The sequence below is a fragment of the Bufo bufo genome, chromosome 1 (genome assembly GCF_905171765.1).
Source record: "Bufo bufo chromosome 1, aBufBuf1.1, whole genome shotgun sequence".
In the NCBI taxonomy this organism is placed as follows: Eukaryota; Metazoa; Chordata; class Amphibia; order Anura; family Bufonidae; genus Bufo; species Bufo bufo.
In genome coordinates this window covers 383,325,500-383,348,054 of record NC_053389.1, presented here as the reverse complement: position 1 = coordinate 383,348,054, position 22,555 = coordinate 383,325,500, and the positions used below count along the sequence as shown (strand labels likewise).

General features: G+C 45.3%; 1 protein-coding gene across 1 annotated transcript in view; it reads right to left on the bottom strand.

Moving 5' to 3' along the window:
- Positions 1-22,555, bottom strand: part of DDX41 (DEAD-box helicase 41) — a 72,565-nt gene that overhangs the window by 24,665 nt on the left and 25,345 nt on the right. The window contains exons 6-10 of the mRNA XM_040405458.1: positions 18,094-18,230; positions 17,027-17,099; positions 16,773-16,926; positions 5,169-5,305; positions 1,990-2,152 (exon numbers count right to left, since the gene is read on the bottom strand). Of these exons, the coding sequence (XP_040261392.1) occupies positions 1,990-2,152; positions 5,169-5,305; positions 16,773-16,926; positions 17,027-17,099; positions 18,094-18,230 (664 nt within the window). The remainder of the gene's footprint in view (positions 1-1,989; positions 2,153-5,168; positions 5,306-16,772; positions 16,927-17,026; positions 17,100-18,093; positions 18,231-22,555) is intronic.

Sequence of the window (22,555 nt, the reverse complement as noted above, 5' to 3'; positions counted from 1 at the left end):
CCAAAACAGTCCGGAGGGTGATTGGGAAGGTCCGCCATTGGATTGCGCAGGCAGTGCTTATCAACCAAGAGACCCCGGAGGGTGATTGGGAAGGTCCGGAGGTCCACCATAGGATTGCGCAGGTGGTCTCTATCAACCAAACGGCCCGGAGGGCGATTGGGAAGGTCCGGAGGTCCGCCATTGGATTGCGCAGGCAGTGCTTATCAACCAAGAGACCCCGGAGGGTGATTGGGAAGGTCCGGAGGTCCACCATAGGATTGCGCAGGTGGTCTCTATCAACCAAACGGCCCGGAGGGCGATTGGGAAGGTCCGGAGGTCCACCATTGGATTACGCAGGTGGAGAATACCAATCAAGCGAACCTGGAGGGTGGATTGGGAACTGAGAGGTCCTCCTCTGTCCGTACTAGGACACGGCCCAGTCTGACACAGACAGAGCGGTCCAGCGGTGATGAGGCCTGATGGGGCAGGACCCGAATCTTTTATGGACTTTCTTTATTTGTATTTAAATAAACTGGGACGCCCAGCCTCAGGTGACAAGAGGTAGGAAGGGGTTAATCAGCAGCATTTAAGCCCATTGCCCTGCAGATAGGCACTATCCTGCACCAGCCTCAAGAGATGGCTGGCCAGGAAGGGTTAACTGTCTGGAAAAAAAAAACGGGGGCGGGGCTCTGCAAGCTACTGGGGGAGGGGGGCGAGGGGGAGTAAGGCGGGAAGAGTTTGCGCCGGACCTAAGCTGCGGCCCCCCCATACCCGGGGATGAATTTGCGGGGCCTAGTATGCCGCGAAGCCGGGGCCTAAGTTGTGACACGGCCGCCGGAATGCAGCTCCGCTGAACTGTCAGGCTGGCGGGGCACAGAGGTTGAAGTGCGCTGCTCGGGCCGTACGTCACATTCGAATGCGCTCTCTGGTCGTGCGCACAGGTCCGGAGGAAGGAAGGAAGGGGTAGGGCCAAAATGAAGCCGGGGCCTAAATTTAAGGGCGCCCGGACAGAGTGCTGGCGGTTCTCTACTGGAGCGGAGCGATTAGCGCTCGCTCCCTGGATTGACGGATTATGGAGCTGGGGAGCGGGAACCTCCTCCTCTAGCGAGGTAACCAATAATACAGAGCACAGCGGTGAGCTCGGTCGCCCGCTGTGCCTAACAGTGACTCCGAGAAAGGGCCATTAACCCCCTATGCGCCCGTGTCAGAAACAACCACAGAGTAAGCGGAACATCAGTGCCGCTACTCTGCCAGTGCCGGCGATACTGGGCACTTACTGTGTCGGCACAGAAGGGAGGGAATCCACCAAAGTCCAGGACTAGGGAAACTGCCTCAGGGATAATGGAGGGAGGGGGAAGCAGAGAGCACGATGCTTGCCAAATAGGGAGGGAGGGAGAGGGTTAACATACTCACCTAGTCCCGTGTACTCACCTGTCTTTCTCCTCTTCTCTTCACCCTCCCTAAGTGGGCCCATAAGGTCACCTTCTCCAGCAGGGTCACCTCCTCAGCAGCTGGCACAGGAGTGGCAGGAGTCTGGTATGGCGGGAGGATCTTCTCTTTGGCGGACCTAGGTGACCCCTTGGCTGGCGGGATGCAGGGGAGCGAGGCTGCCCTGGTCCACCTTGTCTTCTGTGGGGGAGGCAGCAGTGCGGGTGACTGGCACTGGCGCAACTCGACCCCGGGAGAACAGGGAGGCGTCCACTGTTTTCCCATCTGAAAAAAAAATAAAAATAAATAAATAAAAAAAAAATCTTCAGGAGACCCCTGCAGAGCAGGAGCTAACAGCTTTTACTAGTGTCAACGCCTCCTAGAGGACATAGCTATACCCACGGTCTCTGTGTCCCCCAATGAATATGGGCGAGAAACTTAAATAAAATTAAACTGTTGCAATTTGGAAATGTTCTGAGGCAACACATGAAATCTTACTGATTAACTGAAAACAAATTTCCACTTTACAAAAATAGAATACATTTCCAAAGCTGACAGTAGGTATTCAATGATGGAAGGTACCTTAAAGTAGGAAAATATTGTCCTAATATCTTCCTCAAAGCCCATGTCAATCATACGATCAGCTTCATCCAGAGCCAGATACCTGCAAATGTCCAGGCTCACCATCTTTTTCTGAAGAAGGTCCATGAGTCGCCCTGGGGTTGCCACCATCATGTGCACGCCCCTGCAGGAAAATGCGGTCTTTTATATACATTTATAGTCACAGTGGATTACAAAATACAAGATGATTAGATCAATATATTTGTTAGTTGTTGGGAACTTGACTAGAGATTAAAATCTGGCCTTATGTACAGAGTAGATGTGATATTATAGAACTGGACAGATATTACTGGGCTACAAAAAGCAGATTGACAGCTTCGGACTTCACAAGTGCAGACATCTCACCCACAAGTCTGTAAGTAGACAGCCAGCATTGTGAGTGGGCTATTAAAGGATTAAGTATTATTCTACTGTGAAGAAAAAACTTGACAGGTGATCTACAGACATGTCACACATTAGTAAATATAGTCACTCATAAGAAATCAGCCAAGCTCTTGTTCAAGTGCGTTTTCTGCAGAAAAGGTGTATTGCACGACAATGTACCGTATATGCCGGCGTATAAGACGACTGGGCGTATAAGACGACCCCCAACTTTTACACTGAAAATATAGAGTTTGGGATATACTCGCCGTATAAGACTACCCCTTTTTCAACACACAGCAGTACATTACTGCATCCCACCACCATCCCTGGGTACCTCTGCCATCCCTGAATCCCACCACCATCCCTGGGTACCACTGCCATCCCTGCATCCCACCACCATCCCTGCATACCACTGCCATCCCTGCATACCACCACCATCCCTAGGTACCACTGCCATCCCATGGTATCACCACCATCCCTGCATCCCACCACCTTCCTTGTCCTCCCTCCCTGCCTCCCAGACCCTAAACATGTGCCACCTATACCCTGAACATGTTTTTGTTATGTTATTCTTCATATTCACATTCACATTCACATATGCACATCTGCGCCGCACTTAGATACGCCGCACGGAGATCTCGCACATGCGCAGGAGCGAGATGCGAGCGGCCGTGAGGATCCCGTGTATCCACGCTCGCCGCATGAAATCTCGCACATGCGTAGGAGCGAGATGCGAGCGGCCGGGAGGATGGCGGTACAAGGAGCATACAAGGTACAGAGCAGGGGGCGGTATACAAGGTACAGCGCGGGGGGGCATATGCCGTGGGGTACATCGCAGCTCTCAGCTGCTGGGGATACAAGGCAATAGCCCGGGCTCTTTCTGTTGATAATTCGGGCGTCCTGGCACTGCAGCGCCCGCCATACCCGGCGTATAAGACGACCCCCGACTTTTGAGAAGATTTTCATGTGTTAAAAAGTAGTCTTATACGCAGGAATATACAGTATGTGGAATAGAGTTTTGCCAGCAGTTGTATGAACAAAGCAGAGCTTGGCCTGAATATGCCCTTTCTAGGTTTCAGACAGAATGGGAAAAGCGGTCTGTACAACGGCCTAATTTCCCTGAGCAAATTCAGCTCGGCTGACCCAAACTCACTGCTTCATAGAGATCCATGATCCTATCAATTCCAGCATGACTGAGGTCTACTGTCCTGTACTTCACTGATGCTGTTAGTACAGGATGGTAGACTGGCAGTCACGCTGCAACTCATAGCATCACTATTATGCAATGAGTTTTGGTGAGACAAGCTGCTGTCTGTCTGGGAAACATCCTGGATCCAAATCGCTCGAGCAAAACTGAGACAGACAGTCTAAGGCTGTGTTCGTACTGGAGTCATAGCTTTAGTTTATAATGGAAGTCATGAGCACTGCAGACTGGGATACTCTTGCCACCAAAAATACCTGAAAGAGAAACCCCAACACAGACATGAACATTCTAATAAGCATGCAAATTACAAAGAACATTAAAGAGAACCGGTCACATTGAACATAGTGTTTGAGCAGCAGGAGCGGAGAAGACTGATCTATAGCTTTGTGGTAAAAGAGTTAGTAAAACTTGTATTTTATACATTTATATTCCTGCTTATTCTGGGCTTTGAAGTCAAGGAGTAGGTCCTATCAGTGATTGACAGCCCGCCCTATATGACTGTGCATACAGATAGCTGTCAATCAGTGATAGGACCGCCTCCTTGATTTCTAAGTCCAGAATCAGCAGAAATATAACTGTATAAAATACATGTTTTACTGACTCTTTTCCCACAAAGCTATATATAAATCTGCTCAGCTCCTCCTGCTCTATAACATGCTGCCTGCAGATTACATTGCAATTTCATGGTGACAGGTTCCCATCAAAGAGGTTGTCCAGTTTAAGGACAAAACAGGACAACTCTTGGGCTCAGCCTGCTATTAAAAACTGGCTGCCGGTTCAGTTATCCTGGCCAGGTTTTACCCAGCTGCAGCGTTGACATCACTTTGACAACAAGTGCAGCCAATCACTGGCCTCATCGAGTGCACCACTGAGGCCAGTGATTGGCTGCAGTGGTCATGCATTGTCATCATGATGTCACCACTGCAGCTGGGGGAAAAAAAAAAAGAAAAAAAAAAAAAAGAGCCCAGCCGAGAAAATCAGAGTGGCGGTGTGGGATCTGCCAGGTAGTACTTACCAATTCTTTATTGCAGGCGAAGAGTAGTCTGGACAACTCCTTTAAAAGGGTTAGATCATACATCATAAAATATTGATTGGTGGGGGTCTAGCTACTTGGAGTCTCACCTATCAATACAATGGCCCAGTCTGAATAGAGACCGCCAAGAGCTTACAGTACTACCCTTTCATTTCAATGACAGCCTATGCTTATGTGGCCTGCATGCCCACTGTTAATGGCATCAATTCTGGGTCATTCTTCAGACTAGTAGGGGGGGTTCCAGTGATCAGATGCCACTATGGTTTTCAGCTGGACTCGCACACTGTTTTATACCATTTTAGTGGGAATTTTTAAAGGGGCTTCAACAGCGGTTAAAGAAATCTACAGCCAGATGTTGTTTTCATACTGTTTTGTGGAGCCTTTCCCATAGGTTTCTCTATAGGATTTCTGGTAAAAATGTTACAATATAAAAATGCCATAAAAAACTATTGCAAAACAGTATGTGTGTGGAGGAGCCCTTTAGGCCTAAAGATAATCAGCACATAACTTCATTAGTTAAGCAAAATAAGCAGAACTTACTGTTTGATAGTTTCCATCTGCTCCTTTACAGACATACCACCAATGCACAGTGCTGTACGTAAAGTCGGAAAGTTATCTTCTTGCAGCAAGCGGCAGTAATACTCAATTATGCTGTGTGTTTGACGGGCCAATTCTCTCTAAGAACAGAATAGCCAATAGAGATCAATAAAAAAGAAATGACAACTAAAAGGGGAAATCCATAAATGTATCATTTTACAACTAAGGCCTCTTGCACACGACCGTATGCCCTCCGAGACATACGGTCCGTGAGCGGTCCATATGTCCCAGAGCGGCATTGATCGTGCCCATCGGAGCGCACAGCATCATAGTAACCTGTGATGCTGTGCATGTCGGGCTGCCCGCGGGACTATTGTGCCGCACTCATAACATCATATGAGTGTGGGACAATAGTCCCATAGGCGGCCAGACGTGCACAGCATCATTGTCATCTATGATGCTGTGTGCTCCCGTGCGCATGATTAATACCGCTCCAGGACATATGGCCCGCTCACGGACCGTAGGTCTCGGAGGGCATACGGTCGTGTGCAAGAGGTCTTAAGTAAGAGGTTTACACATCACACAAGATTAGCTAATAAGAGCTTGTACTAAAAGAGAGAAGCTGCTAGATGACTCTGGTGCCGCTGTGGAAAAATATTCTGAGGGTGTTCCAGTCTCTATAAACATGAGACTGTTGGTGGAGCAAGTTGTCAATCGCCATTTTAGATATTAGAGGGATTGTTAACCCCCCTAATAAAAAACAAAAACAGACAAAATAAAAGACAAGGAAAGCAGGAGAATAAAAAAAAAACCTAACTCACTGTCCCCAACTTCCTCTGTTTCAGTGCCACTTCTCAGATCCTCCCAACTGCTGCAACCATGATGTTATGTTTTTGGTGGCAGTGATTTATGACCTACAGAATACAGGCAGGTCACTGCTGCAGTCAGGAAAACAGAGTCCAGCTAGGTGGATGGAATGGCAGCGCTGGAACAAAGAAGTCCAGGGATGGCGAGAATTTTTTTTTTTTTATTATTATTAAAGCTTACAATCCCTTTTCAAAAAATAATAACTCAAGTTACCCCTTAAACACCTTAAGGACTAAGCTGTTTTTTAGAAACTTGACATGTGTCACTTTATGTGGTAATAACATCAGAAGGCTTTTACTTATCCAGGTGATTCTGAGACGGTTTTCTCGCGACACATTGTACATCATGATAGTGAAAAATTAGCGTCAATATAATTCACCTTTCTTTATTTAACCACCTCCGGACAGCCTAACGCAGGATTGCGTTCCGGAGGTGGCAGCGCTGCGCAGAGTCACGCATATACGCGTCATCTCGCGAGACGCGAGATTTCGCTCAAAGCCGGCCCGCGCATGCGCATCGCGGGCCGGCAAAATTAAAAGAAGTATTTCGTCACCAGCCTGCCAGCAACGATCATTGGCTGGCAGGCTGGCGATTTTCAAAAAATCCAATCCAAAGTCATATAACAGATCATATTAGTAAATATGATCTGTTATATGGCTTGTCTGCTCCTGTGCTGGTCCTTTTCGTCGGTTGGATCCAGCACAGGAGCAGACTGAACTGTGAGTAGCACCAACACTACACCTTAGCCCCAGATCACCCACCTGCACCCCAATTAACCCTTTGATCACCCCTTTGATCGCCCCTGTCAATCACTAGTGAAAGGAAAAAAAGTGATCAGTGTAAACTGTCACTTTTTTTTTTTCACTGGTATTGGCTGTTAGGTTTTAGGGATAGTTTAGGCCCCTTGGTCAGGTAGTTAGCGTCAGTTAGCGCCCACCCCACCGCACCGCAGTCACTTTTATTCGCTGTTTAGCGTATCGCTAATCAGCATTTGTACTTTTATAGTATCTGTAAGTGATCAAAACTGATCACGGTCAGATCTATAATAGTATTAGTGTCACTTTAGTTCGCCCTCCACCCAAAACGCAGTGTTTGCCCGATCAGGCCTGATCGGTCGCCCACACGTGCGTTCACCCACGCCCGCCCCACCGCAGTGACAAAAAAAATATATTTTTTGATCACTGCACATTCATTTTACACGCACTGCGGCGATAAAAAAATCAGTTTTGATATTTTTTATCAACCGCAGCGGCCTCCGGTACTTCGCTAGCCTCCCCTTTGTAAGACAGGTTTGCTTTTTTTCTTGGGTAGTCTCAGGGAATACCCCTAAATTTAGTAGTCCAAAATGTCAAACAGGGGGTATTCTTCTGAAGAGGCCTACAGGATTCTGACCCAGTCGGATGAGGAGTGGGAACCCTCATCTGACGAATCTAGCGGGTCAGAATATGAACCTGTGGAAAGCAGTGGCTCTCTGACCCAAAGTTCGGACGAGGAGGTGGAGGTCCCTGGCAGCACCAGGCGTACCCGGCCCCATGTCGCTAGACCACAGGTTACGCAGGATCCGCTTCAAGAGCAGCAGAGTGGGGCTGTCGCTGCCGGATCACGTGGTGAGGCATACACCAGCAGCGCAGCCCTTCCTGGACCTAGTACCAGCACTGCCGTACAACCTGGTGAAGTAGCGAGCACCAGAAGGGCAGTTGAAGCTGGTACGGTGGCACGTGCAATAGTTACCCCGTCGCAGCCACCGCACAGACAGGCCCGTAGAGCCCCTAGAGTCCCTGAGGTGCTGGCAAATCCTGATTGGCAGTCACCAACTTCAGCCGCACCAGTAGTTCCCCCTTTCACCGCCCAGTCTGGAGTTCGGGTTGAGACGGCTCAAATCGGTTCGGCCCTGGGATTTTTTGAGCTGTTCTTGACTGCGGAGCTCTTGGACTTAATCGTGGCAGAGACCAACCAGTATGCCACACAATTTATAACCGCTAACCCGGGAAGCTATTATGCCCAGCCTTTCCGGTGGAAACCAGTCCAAGTTTCCGAACTTAAAATTTTTTTGGGCCTTCTCCTCAACATGGGCCTGACAAAAAAGCATGAATTGCGGTCATATTGGTCAACGCACCCAATTCATCACATGCCCATGTTCTCTGCTGCTATGTCCAGGACACGATTTGAGACCATCCTGCGTTTCCTGCACTTTAGCGACAACACCACCTCCCGTCCCAGAGGCCACCCTGCTTTTGACCGGCTCCACAAAATTCGGCCCCTCATAGACCATTTCAACCTGAAATTTGCAGATTTGTATACCCCTGAGCAAAACATCTGCGTAGACGAGTCCCTAATACATTTTACCGGGCGCCTTGGCTTCAAACAATACATCCCAAGCAAGCGTGCCCGGTATGGGGTCAAATTGTATAAGCTCTGTGAAAGGGCCACAGGCTATACCCACAAATTTCGGATCTATGAGGGAAAAGATCAGACCCTGGAGCCAGTCGGTTGCCCTGACTACCTGGGGAGCAGTGGGAAGACAGTCTGGGACTTGGTGTCACCCTTATTCGGCAAGGGGTACCATCTTTATGTGGACAATTTCTACACAAGTGTGGCCCTCTTTAGGCATTTGTTTCTAGAACGGATTTGCGCCTGTGGCACCGCGCGAACTAGTCGCGTGGGCTTCCCCCAACGGCTTGTAACCACCCGTCTTGCAAGGGGGCAGAGGGCTGCCTTGTGTAACGAAGAAATGCTCGCGGTGAAATGGAGAGACAAGCGTGACGTTTACATGCTCTCCTCCATTCACGCAGACACGACAATCCAAATTGAGCGAGCAACCCGTGTCATTTTAAAGCCCCTCTGTGTCCACGACTATAATGCGCTCATGGGAGGGGTGGACTTCAATGACCAGATGTTGTCTCCGTATTTAGTTTCCCGCAGAACCAGACGCTGGTATAAGAAGGTGTCTGTATATTTAATTCAATTGGCGCTCTACAATAGTTTTGTTCTCTACAGTAAGGCTGGGAGAACAGGATCCTTCCTCAAATTCCAGGAAGAGATCATCGAGAACCTCCTTTACCCAGGAGGTTCCGTGGCCCCATCCACCAGTGTAGTTAGCCGTCTACACGAGCGACATTTCCCCAGTGTCGTTCCTGGTACCTCAACCCAACCGTCACCCCGAAAAAGATGTCGTGTCTGTAGCAGGAGTGGAATAAGGCGTGACACCCGCTATTTCTGTCCTGACTGTGCTGACCACCCTGCCCTATGCTATGGAGAGTGTTTCCGGAAGTACCACACACAGGTACACCTAGCATAGGGATCACATCTCACCAGGACAGGCACACAGGGCTATTAGGGCCCATTCACTCACAGCTGCTGCAAACCTCTCCTTTCACCTGGGATAAAGTGCATAACGTACTTCGCCACATCTTTGGGTGATTTGCGCTTTGCACATTGTCCCATGGGGAAGGAGAGGTTTGTTCTATAAAGGTAAAAAAAACTAAACAAAAAAAAAAATACCGGTAAGTAAAAAAGTTAAACGTTCAGTTAAAAAAGTTTCTATGTTCTGTTCAACAGTTAATAAAGTTATTGCTTTGCGGCCTGGTTTTTTCTTTTTTCTTTTGTTTTTTTTACCTTTCAGGTGGACCAACCGATCGACCAGCTGCAGCACTGATGTGCATTCGGACAGAAGCATTGCGCTGCTGTCAGATTACACGCAAGTCGGTGTATGCGGCGCTGCAAGACGAGATTTCTCCTCTGCAGTAAAAGATACGTTTGCCGAGGCATATGAGCTGAGGAGGTGGCGGTGTTCATATACTTTGGCAAACACTTTGTATATATAAAAAAAAAATCCCGGCAATGATTTATTCATCCACATCGATTGATGTGAATGGAGAAATCTGGTTTGCCAGGGCATACGAGCTGAAGTGGGTATGGATGTTGGGCGGAGCTCCTATGTCCTGGCAGACGCCTTTCCCCTCCTTTTTCTTTTTTTGGCAGAGATTTTTTCATCCACATTAATCGATGCGAATGAAGAAATCTGTGCCGTTCATTTTTTTCTTTCAGCCCAGAGGCTGAACGGAAAAAAAAAATCTCATTACCCGTATGCTCAATATAAGGAGAATAGCAGAAACTCCTAATGCTGGGCATACATGTAATGATTGCGGAGACCCTCAAATGCCAGGGCAGTACAAACACCCCACAAATAACACCATTTTGGAAAGAAGACACCCCAAGGTATTCGCTGAGGGGCTTATTGAGTCCATGAAAGATTGAAATTTTTGTCCCAAGTTAGCGGAAAGGGAGACTTTGTGAGAAAAAAAATCAAAAAAATCAATTTCCGCTAACTTGTGCCAAAAAATTTTTTTTTCAATGAACTCGCCATGCCCCTCATTGAATACCTTGGGGTGTCTTCTTTCCAAAATGGGGTCACATGTGGGGTATTTATACTGCCCTGGCATTTTAGGGGCCCCAAAGCGTGAGAAGAAGTCTGGTATCCAAATGTCTAAAAATGCCCTCCTAAAAGGAATTTGGGCACCTTTGCCCACCTAGGCTGCAAAAAAGTGTCACACATGTGGTATCTCCGTATTCAGCAGAAGTTGGGGAATATGTTTTGGGGTGTCATTTTACATATACCCATGCTGGGTGAGATAAATATCTTGGTCAAATGCCAACTTAGTATAAAAAAAATGGGAAAAGTTGTCTTTTGCCAAGATATTTCTCTCACCCAGCATGGGTATATGTAAAATGACACCCCAAAACACATTCCCCACCTTCTCCTGAGTACGGAGATACCAGATGTGTGACACTTTTTTGCAGCCTAGGTGGGCAAAGGGGCCAACATTCCAAAGAGCACCTTTCGGATTTCACAGGTCATTTACCTACTTACCAGACATTAGGGCCCCAGGTATTCCGTGAGGGGCATGGCGAGTTCCTCGAATTTTTTATTTTTTGTCACAAGTTAGTGGAAAATGATGATTTTTTTTTTTTTTTTTTTTCATACAAAGTCTCATATTCCACTAACTTGTGACAAAAAATAAAAATTTCCATGAACTCACTATGCCCATCAGCGAATACCTTGGGGTCTCTTCTTTCCAAAATGGGGTCACTTGTGGGGTAGTTATACTGCCCTGGCATTCTAGGGGCCCAAATGTGTGGTAAGGAGTTTGAAATCAAATTCTGTAAAAAATGACCTGTGAAATCCGAAAGGTGCTCTTTGGAATATGGGCCCCTTTGCCCACCTAGGCTGCAAAAAAGTGTCACACATCTGGTATCTCCGTACTCAGGAGAAGGTGGGGAATGTGTTTTGGGGTGTCATTTTATATATACCCATACTGGGTGAGAGAAATATCTTGGCAAAAGACAACTTTTCCCATTTTTTTATACAAAGTTGGCATTTGACCAAGATATTTCTCTCACCCAGCATGGGTATATGTAAAAAGACACCCCAAAACATTCCTCAACTTCTCCTGAGTACGGGGATACCAGATGTGTGACACTTTTTTGCAGCCTAGGTGGGCAAAGGGGCCCACATTCCAAAGAGCACCTTTCGGATTTCACAGGTCATTTTTTACTGAATTTGATTTCAAACTCCTTACCACACATTTGGGCCCCTAGAATGCCAGGGCAGTATAACTACCCCACAAGTGACCCCATTTTGGAAAGAAGAGACCCCAAGGTATTCGCTGATGGGCATAGTGAGTTCATGGAAGTTTTTATTTTTTGTCACAAGTTAGTGGAATATGAGACTTTGTAAGAAAAAAAAAAAAAAAATCATCATTTTCCGCTAACTTGTGACAAAAAATAAAAAGTTCTATGAACTAACTATGCCCATCAGCGAATACCTTAGGGTGTGTACTTTCCGAAATGGGGTCATTTGTGGGGTGTTTGAACTGTCTGGGCATTGTAGAACCTCAGGAAACATGACAGGTGCTCAGAAAGTCAGAGCTGCTTCAAAAAGCGGAAATTCACATTTTTGTACCATAGTTTGTAAACGCTATAACTTTTACCCAAACCATTTTCTTTTTACCCAAACATTTTTTTTTTTATCAAAGACATGTAGAACAATAAATTTAGAGCAAAATTTATATATGGATGTAGTTTTTTTTGCAAAATTTGACAACTGAAAGTGAAAAATGTCATTTTTTTGCAAAAAAATCGTTAAATTTCGATTAATAACAAAAAAAGTAAAAATGTCAGCAGCAAAGAAATACCACCAAATGAAAGCTCTATTAGTGAGAAGAAAAGGAGGTAAAATTCATTTGGGTGGTAAGTTGCATGACCGAGCAATAAATGGTGAAAGTAGTGTAGGTCAGAAGTGTAAAAAGTGGCCTGGTCTTTCAGGGTGTTTAAGCACTGGGGGCTGAAGTGGTTAAAAATAAATAAATAAATCACAAAATGTACCAAAAATTTTGAAAAATTAGCAATTTTCAAAATTAGAATTTATCTGCTTTTAAGGCTACTTTCACACTAGCGTTAATATTTTCCGGTATTGATCCGTTGTAGGATCTTCCTTTCTGTCCCCATTTATTGTCAATGGGGACAAAACATAACTGAACAGAATGGAATGCTCCAAAATGCATTCCGTTCCGTTTTCATACTGGAGAGCGAAGTGCAGCATGCTGCGGTTTGTTTTCTGTCCTGGGATGCGGATCCGTCATGACCCACAATGCAAGTCAATGGGGACAGATCCGTTTTCTCTGACACAATAGAAAATGGATCCGTCTTGGGTATATTAAAGATAATACAACCGGGTCCATAACGGATGCAGATGGTTGTATTATCAGTAACGGAAGCGTTTTTGCTGAACCCTGCCCGATCCAGCAAAAATGCTAGTGTGAAAGTAGCCTAAGGCCTCATGCACACGACCGTGCTGTTTTTTCGGTCCGCAAACCGCGGACCCACAAAAAACGGAAGCCGCCCGTGTTGCCTTCCGCAATTTGCGGAACGGAACGGGCGCCAGCAATATAAATGCCTATTCTTGTCCGCAAAGCGCGGCCAAGAATAGGACAGGTTATATTTTTTTAGCGGGGTGCTGTCCGCATCTTTTGTGGCCCCATTGAAGTGAATGGGTCCGCATCCGAGCCACCAAAACGGCAGCTCGGATGCGGACCCAAACAACGGTCGTGTGCATGAGGCCTAAGGCAGACAGTGATAAATCATAAAAGAGTTATTACTTTACATTTCCCATATGTCCACTTTCATGTTTGCATCATTTTGTAAATGTAATTTTAATTTTTAGGATCTTATAAGGCTTAGAATTTTAGAAGCAAATTTTTACATTTTTAAGAGAATTTCCGAAACCCACTTTAAAGGGCCATGTTCTGCCCAGCTGTGTTTGAGAATCATTACAGATCACATCTGCCTCAGTTTTGGTATTTCTGTAGTGATTAGTGCGGTTATAGCACCATCTAGCGGTGTTAAGTTGTATTACACTTCGTTTTTCCAGTTACAAAGACTGCTGCATTGTGGGTGGTGCAAAGTATTGTGGGAGTGCAAAGCATCCTGGGGAAAGAGAAGTCTCCAGGACACATCAGCAGAGCTGTCCTATGCATATCTCCTTCTCAAACTCCACCATCCTTGTAAAATCATATCTGGTGAGAGATCTACCTTTGTTTCAGGGATATTATGTTATACAGAGCTGTTCAGTCAGTTGTAATTGTTACTCTGGGAGTTGTTACTACTGTTAGTTAGACATGTAGTCCTATGTTAGGCAGCCATTTTATCATGTGCCTTCACTGATGACTGTAAATGTTATAGTACATGCTATGATATCTTTTATACTTATACATGCCATTTGTATTCTTGTAGTTTTACCGCACTTGTACAATCTCTCACTCACGCGCAGAGAGTACAACCTGTTGACCAATAAATAAGTTAGACTACAAAGAACAGTCCTCTTATTTGGAAGACAGGAATGGTTTATGCTGAATGTCAGGCTGCACACTGTGTGAACGTGTATGAAGACAGAACAGACCACTTCAATTCTAAAGTCACTTTGTGGGGCTTACATAGTGAAAACCACCCATAAATGACCCCATTGTAGAAACTACACCCCTCAAGTTATTCAAAACTGATTTTACAAACTTTGTTAACCCTTCCACAAGAATCAAAGGAAAAAGGAGATGTAATATTTGAATTTCAGTTTTTGCCAGATCTTTTTAATTTATTTTTTTCCTGCAACACAAGGGTAACAGGGTTAACAGCCAAATAAGGGTTAACAGCCAAATAAAATTCAATATTTATTACCGATTCTGCAGTTTACAGAAACACTGCACATGTGGTCGTAAACTGCTGTATGGGCACATGGCAAGGCTCAGAAGAAAAGGAGCGCCATATGGATTTTGGAGGGAAGATTTCACTGGGATAATTCGGGCGATTATCTTATGTAGGGGCTCAGTTTTTGCGACATGAGGTAACTGTTAGATTAGTACAATTTTGGAGTACATGCTACTTTTTGATCGCTTGGTATTACACTTTTTATAATGTATGGTGAGAAAAAAAAAATGTGGGCACAGTTTTTATTTTAGGGCTCTTTCACACTTGCGTTGTTGGGATCCGGCGTGCACTTCCATTGCCGGAGGTGCCCGCCGGATCCGTAACACCGCAAGTGAACTGAAAGCATTTGAAGACTGATCAGTCTTCAAAATGCGTTCAGTGTTACTATGGCAGCCAGGACGCTATTAAAGTCCTGGTTGCCATGGTAGTGGTGGGGAGCGGGGGAGCAGTGTGCTTGCCGCCCGTGCGGCTCCCGGGGCGCTCCGAGGTGGCGTCGGGGTGATCCATGCGCGTGGGGCGCCCCGGGGGCCGCGCGGACGGTGGGTGTGCTGCTCCCCCGCTCCCCACTACACTTTACCATGGCAGACAGGACTTTAGCGTCCTGGCAGCCATGGTAACCATTCAGAAAAAGCTGAACGTTGGATCCGGTAATGCGCCGAAACGACGTTTAGCTTAAGGCCGGATCAGGATTAATGCCTTTCAATGGGCATTAATTCCGGATCCGGCCTTGCGGCAAGTGTTCAGGATTTTTGGCCGGAGCAAAAAGCGCAGCATGCTGCGGTATTTTCTCCGGCCAAAAAACGTTCCGGTCCTGAACTAAAGACATCCTGAACGGATTTCTCTCCATTCAGAATGCATTGGGATAATCCTGATCAGGATTTTTCCAGCATAGAGCCCCGACGACGGAACTCTATGCCAGAAAAGAACAACGCAAGTGTGAAAGAGCCCTTATTTATGGTTTTCTCCTGACAGGTTAAATCATGTGATATTTTTATAGAGCAGGTTGTTATATATGCGGCGATACCTAATTTGTCTATTTTTTTTTTATTTTGGTTTTACACAATAAAAGCATTTTTGAAAGAAAAACAATCATGTTTTTATGTCTCCGTTTTCTTTTGTGTCAGTTTTACATAATAAAGCATTTTTTAAATAGATCATGTTTTTGTGTCTCCTTTTTCTGAAAGCCATATTATTTTTATTTTTATTTTTTGGGCAATTGTCTTAGAGTCTCATTTTTTGCGGGATGAGATGATGGTTTGATTGGTACCATTTTGGGGTACATACTACTTTTTTACACTTTTTGTGATGCATGGTGACAAAAAAATAGATTTTTTGGCACTGTTTTTATAAAAAAAAAAAAAAATTTATGGTGTTCACCAGACGGGTTTGCTCATGTGATATTTTTATAGAGCAGGTTGTTACGCACGCACCTAATATGTCTGGTTTTTTTTATATATATTTTGGTTTTAAACAATAAAAGCATTTAAAAAAAAAAAAGATGTTTTTATGTCTCGATTTTCTGAAAACCATATCTTTATTTTTTGGGCGATTGTCTTAGTTAGAGTCTCATTTTTTGGGGGATGAGATGACGTTTGATTGGTCATATTATTGGGTACATATGACTTTTTGATCACTTGGTATTACACGTTTTGTGATGAAAGGTGACAAAAAAAATTGCTTTTTTTTAGCACAGTTTTTATAAAATTAGTTTTATGGTATTGACCAAACGGAGTGGATCATGTGATATTTTTTATAGAGCAGGTTGTTACGCACGTGGCGATACCCAATATGTCAGTTTTTTTAAAATCTATTTTTTACAATTTTATATGTCTCTTTTTATGGGAAAGGGGCTTTTTTTTATTGTTTAAAACACTTATTTCACTTTTATTATTTTTAATTTTTGTTCCACTATCGGACATCAACATTACAGGGTCTGATCCCTGTATCAATGCAGCACAATGCATCTGTATTGTACTGCATTGACTATCAGTGTATTACACAGTGTAAGCCTACACGCACACAAACGTTTGTGTTTTGCGGTCCGCAAATTGCAGATCCGCAAAAAAAACGGATGACGTCCGTATGGCATCCTTTTTTTGCTGATCCATTGTAACAATGCCTATCCTTGTCCGAAAAATGGACAAGAATGGGACATGTTCTATTTTTTTTGTGGGGCTACAGAACGGAGCAACGGATGAGGACAGCACACGGAGTGCTGTCCGCATCTTTTGCTGCCCCATTGAAGCAAATTGGTCTGCAACCGAGCCACAAAAAATGCGGCTCGGATACGGAACCAAACCACGTTTGTGTGCATGTAGGCTAATACACTGATAGTTTGCCTATGAGACTCAGCCTGGAAGCTGGGCCTCATAGGCCTCCATACAGGTCGGGCCCCAAGGCCTTTGAACAGCTTGGGGCTGCCATGGCATGACAAATAGTATATCAAAAATAGACAATATACTGTGCACTGAAGATACATACTGATGGGCAAATTATGAGTCCATAGGGTCCTTCCCTCTTTGTAAAAGGCAATCTCTTTTCTTGCTCCATGCAAAACATAACAACAGGTAGCGTAAAAACCAAAGTCTTCCCAGAGCCTGTGAAAGCTATGCCGATCATATCCCTCCCGGACAAGCTGGAAAAAAAAAAAAAAAATTATCGTAAAAAAAATACAAAAAACAATGGACGTAAAATGGATCTCTAAACAATATTACATTAAAAACTGTTGTACTCACATTGTCGGGATGCCTTGAATTTGGATAGGAGTAGGATGCAGAATCCCCTTCTTCTTCAGTCCACGTAGAATAGCTGTCATTATCCAAAATGCATCATTTACTAATTTATCCAGTTTTCCATCACTAATAGGGCATTATTCAAGGCCTGCTTTAAAGACTTGTACACCATCCAGATGTACAGCTTGCTCACACCACACTTCACCCAGTCTACATAGGTGTGTCTATACAGTTTCATGTGTCCATTGTTTTGTAATGAAATACAAATGCTTATAACAAAAACTGGCCATGGGTTGTGTTTGATATTGCAGGTGAGCCCCATTCACGTGAATAGAGTGTAACCCTTTTCAGCATTCACACAACAGTCCCAACAATGTATGTCAATGTGCCTTTTAGGCACCGACAGTGGAGGCAGTAGGAAAATAAAATTGTGATTTGATTCTGAACTCACATTCAGTACTACTCATGTACCACTGCAGAAAGTTGTCCAAGATCCTTGTAACAGATTTCCTCTAGGTAGACTGAATATTTGTTGGCAGATCCCACCAGTTATAGCAGGCTCTGCTAACAGTGTAAATGTCTATAGAGTATCACTGACATTAAAACATTAGCAGATCTGCCAATAAATATCTATACGACTGCCTCTACTGGTGGCCACAAGCTCTAGTCACTGATAAATGACCTACTATAATGGGGGCGGGCCGGAGGTCCGGCCGCAGCACAGCAAACATGCCGAGAGGCGGCCAGAATAAAACTGCATCATGTTGTAGTTTTACTTTGGCCGTCTCTCGGCATGTTTGCCGTGCTGCGGCCGGAACTCTGGCCCGCCCCCATTATAGTGAATGGGTCTGGAGCGGACTTCCGCCAGCACGGTGCACTTGCGGTAGCACAGATCCAGCAGGCTGTTCCCCCGCTTTAACAGCCTGCTGGACCCTGCTACTACAAGTGTGAAAGTAGCTTTAAACGTCAATATACTGTAATTATTACTTACAAACTCTGAATTAAACCTAATTTTATATATATATATAAATATCACAAGCTTTCAGAAAAATTATATAGCTCATACTCACCTGCGGGGAACTTCATTTCTTTGAAACTCTTTAAGGGAGGAGGAATGCCATCCCCTTCAACCAAAATGTGGTATTTTCGCCTGACACGTTCATGGCGAGCTTGTGACATCCCAAGAATAGGACGTGGAGCTCTCCAACTTAAAAGAAAGACTATGGTTAAGAACTACCAATTAGACAGGTGTACAGTGGTAGAGTTAACCCTCTTGCACACGACCGTGTCCGTATTTTGATCTGCAAAATATGGACATCTTCCGTGTGCACTCAGCATTTTTCTCACTACTATCAATAGAAATGATTATTCTCATCCGCAATATGGACAAGAATAGGACATGTTCTATCAGTTGTGGAACGGCCACAAGGATCCGCAAAAAATACAGAGGTGAGACCATTAATAAATTGGTCAGTGTACTATCCACAAAAAATTCTGATAGCACGCAGATGAAAAAAACTGTTGTGTGCATTAGGCCTAACTGAAATATATCCAGCATAATAAAGGATACTTACGTTTTCCCACCAAACATAGATGAGGTTAAATCATTGTACATGGTGGCCCACCTCCAATATCTCCAAATTAAACTGCCCAATAGTAAATCTGTCTTAGTTGTCCATAGACACCAGAGGTCAGCTTTCATTTTTTCAGACCCTGTAGAAACTAAAAGCTGAGTTCTGATTGGTTGTTATGGACAACTAAGACAGATTTACTATTAAGCAGTTTGATTTGGATATATTGGAGGTGGGCTACTTTTTCGTGGGCCACCCTTATATAATGAGAATTTCTGCAATAGACAGTTTTATGTAACTTACCAGTTTTTGGAAGATAATCACTGAGGCCTAAAATGTAGTACTAATGTCACAAAGTCATTAATATAAATTTGGAGTGCACCCGAAGACAAAAATACTCCTGGAAAATATACAAACCATGTTGCTCTGAAGCCTAACAAATTTGGTACACATGAGCATCATTTACAAATCCTGATTTTAACTGTGACAGTTTCTATACATTTGCTTGTTGTCTGAATAGAAAAATTCTTATTTACCTCCAAAGGGTAAAAACAGCACAGACCGTATACATCTACATCTGATGCCGCTTAGGGATGGAAAAATTCCGAAAGGGGCGAAAAAGAGGCCTACGCTTTTTCGACCTGTTGAAGCACGTCCTGATCTGTGGTAAGATGATTTCATCCAGGAGTTTGCCAAAAGGTCTGCTGCCGGCAAAGGGGAGGGCCGTCAAGGCTCGTTTTGAGGCATTATCTGCCGCCCAGCAGGAGAGTCATAAGGAACAGCGAATAGCCACCAAGAGAGCTGACGAGCAGGCCATAAGTCTGGCCACGTCTAGAGAGGCTTAACAAACGTAAGAACTGGCCTGGAAGAGCTGCAGGGCAATATCAGAAAGTTCCTCCGAGTGGTGCCCAGAGGAGAGGCACTAGCGTAGTTTGTTTGCCCACTCGCCCATAGCTTTGCTCACACATGTAGAGGCAGAGACAAAAACTGGACGCAGTGCTGTACCCACTGCTTTAAAGGATGACTTCGCAAAAGATTTAAATTTTTTATCCCTGTGGTCGGAAAAGGAAGCCCCATCGGCCATAGGTCAGGTGGTACGTTTAGCCAAGCGGAATAATGGAGTGTTTACAATAGGAGAGGACGACCACTTCTTTGTCAAATCCTCCCGAAAGGGGTATAAGATGTCTAAACGTTTTGGCAAAGTAAAACGCCTGTCAGGGAAATTTCACTACTTGGAAAGAGAGGAATCAAAATCCTGGTGGTTGGGCAAACATTTTGGCCAGCGACAGGACCACCTGAAGGAAAAAAAACTAGATTTTTGTGAAACTCACCTGTAAAATCTTTTTCTCGCCTAGTTCATTGGGGGACACAGGACCGTGGGTATAGCTGCTTGCTGCCACTAGGAGGCGACACTAGGCTTAAAAGTGATAACTCCTCCCCTGCCGGCTATACCCCCTCCAGCCTGGAGAGAGCATATCAGTTTGTGCCCAAGCAATAGGAGTAGGAGAGAAAAAAAAAACAACCAATAACTGACCAACGCCAGTCGGATCAAACCAGAACTGAGGGCCATACTGGTTCCACAACCGCCAACATTTACGGCAAACAGAAATTACTGGGTGGGAGCTGTGTCCCCCAATAAACTAAACGAGAAAGAGATTTTACAGGTGAGTTTCACAAAAATCTTGTTTTCTCGCTCGTATCATTGGGGGACACAGGACCGTGGGACGTTCTAAAAGCAGTCCACAGCGAGGGAACAAGTCACATGCCCATGGAGAAAAACGCCCTCGAGGATGCGTAACTCACTGCCGCCTGCAAGACTTTGCTGCCTGGAGCAGTACCCGCTGGTGCCTAGGAAGGCACCTGGTGAAACTTGATGAACGTGTGCCCGGAAGACCAAGATACTGCCTTCCACACTGGAAAGCTACTGCATGACGGAGATGGACCGAGAAGTGCCGACCGCTGGTCGGGTGGGCCAAGACTCAGCTGGGCGGTGTCTTACCCAGAGAGCGGAATGCCCGAGCAACTGTTGAACAGATATATCTGGAAAACATTCTTTGGAGGTCGTCAGCTTTGACAAGGACCCCAGGATAAAAATTGGTAAGAGCGGTAAGAGCTAGTCATGGACAAGCAAACCTCAGAGGGCAAATCACATGGCTGATGGAGAGCTCGGTCTCTATAATGCGAGGGAGAAAGACGAGAAATCCATGTCTGTGATGACGTGGAAGGGCGACCACCTTCTGCGAAGAAAGAGGATACTGGGCGGAGCACTGCCCTATGTTCATGATAAAAGAAAAAAAGTACGTACAAGAAGGCATATCAACTCTGAAAAAACGCCACCAAACAGCTGGCTCCTGGCCGCAACCGTGGAAGTAGAACTAAAAGGCCAAGTCCGCAGGATCCTCCTCTGGCCAAGAGCACGCCCCCTAGGGAGCGGAATATTGGTAGACCAATGCCCTTATAGCCGAAGAGGCTTGTGGTGAGATTTCTAGTAAGAGAAGCTGCCTGAAAAACCACCAAGAAAAAAAACGACTGAGCCAGGCATGCACTGCAGACCAAATAATCAATACCTCGAGAGAAAGGTAAAGTAAAGCCAATGTGAGCACCACCAGTGATGGGAAGCCCTGTCAGCCATATATTACTAATGTGGCAATCCTGCCTGGAAGGGCAGAGGAGTCGAACAAAGATGAGAGAAATACTCTTGCCGGGTGGAGTGCGATTACGACGTTCAACGCCTCCACCGTACCCGAGGAACCCTGGGCCCGGAAAAAATAGAGATGGGCTTCCAGAGTCGTACAACCCATGGCTACTGGTCAGCTAGACAGAAGGATAAGGTGATCAGTTATCCAGCTCGAGGAGAGACAGGGAAGGAAAAGTGTTCCGTTCCAGGGACGAAACCCCTACCAGCGGTGGCACGTCATGACAGACACTTGCTCTACCCGTCTTGGGAAGGCTCTCAGTCCACCCCCGGAATGAGCAGTGAAAGAATGACCACCATTGGCGTGAGGTAACGTAGACATTACTGATATCTGAAGAGAGGTAGCACCGATGGCGTTACGGCATCACTAGTAGAACCCAAGTCCCGCTTAGAACGGCAATCTAGTGGTTGACGAGTGCCGCAGGGACTAAGCTACCCAGTAGAACGCACTCGAAGGTAGGTGCTGATCAGCAATAGCAACTACGCCATCGCCACGGCCGAGTTGACGACAGAAGGACAGTTGTTAGAGCAATGGACCCTTATCGGTAGTGTAAACCAGAAAGAGGCCAGAACTAAAGCCCATTCCCATCTGAGACTGGCGCTCTACAGAATCTAGTGGTAATGCGATACTCCGCCTGAAGAAGAGGCCATACAAGGGAAAGCACAAGAGTAATGCTCACGCCATACTCCAGCTAAGGAGTAGGCCTCACCGTAGAGGTCACCGATTCTCGTGTTAGAAGAATCCGTCACCTGACAAAAGAGCTGTGCAGTAGGAACCTTAGCATGCAATGGTGACGCAAACACCCCTTGTGCAGTAGGAGCTACCGCATGCTCCGCCAGCGTAAAACTGAGTGGAAGGCCTGAGGACATCCAGTAGAAGTCATGGTATCATGCTGTCTCAGTTAGTACAGTCGTTGCCAAAAGTTTTGAGAATGACAAAAATATTAGTTTTCACAAAGTTTGCTGCTAAACTGCTTTTAGATCTTTGTTTCAGTTGTTTCTGTGATGTAGTGAAATATAATTACACGCACTTCATACGTTTCAAAGGCTTTTATCGACAATTACATGACATTTATGCAAAGAGTCAGTATTTGCAGTGTTGGCCCTTCTTTTTCAGGACCTCTGCAATTCGACTGGGCATGCTCTCAATCAACTTCTGGGCCAATTCCTGACTGATAGCAACCCATTCTTTCATAATCCCTTCTTGGAGTTTGTCATAATTAGTGGGTTTTTGTTTGTCCACCCGCCTCTTGAGGATTGACCACA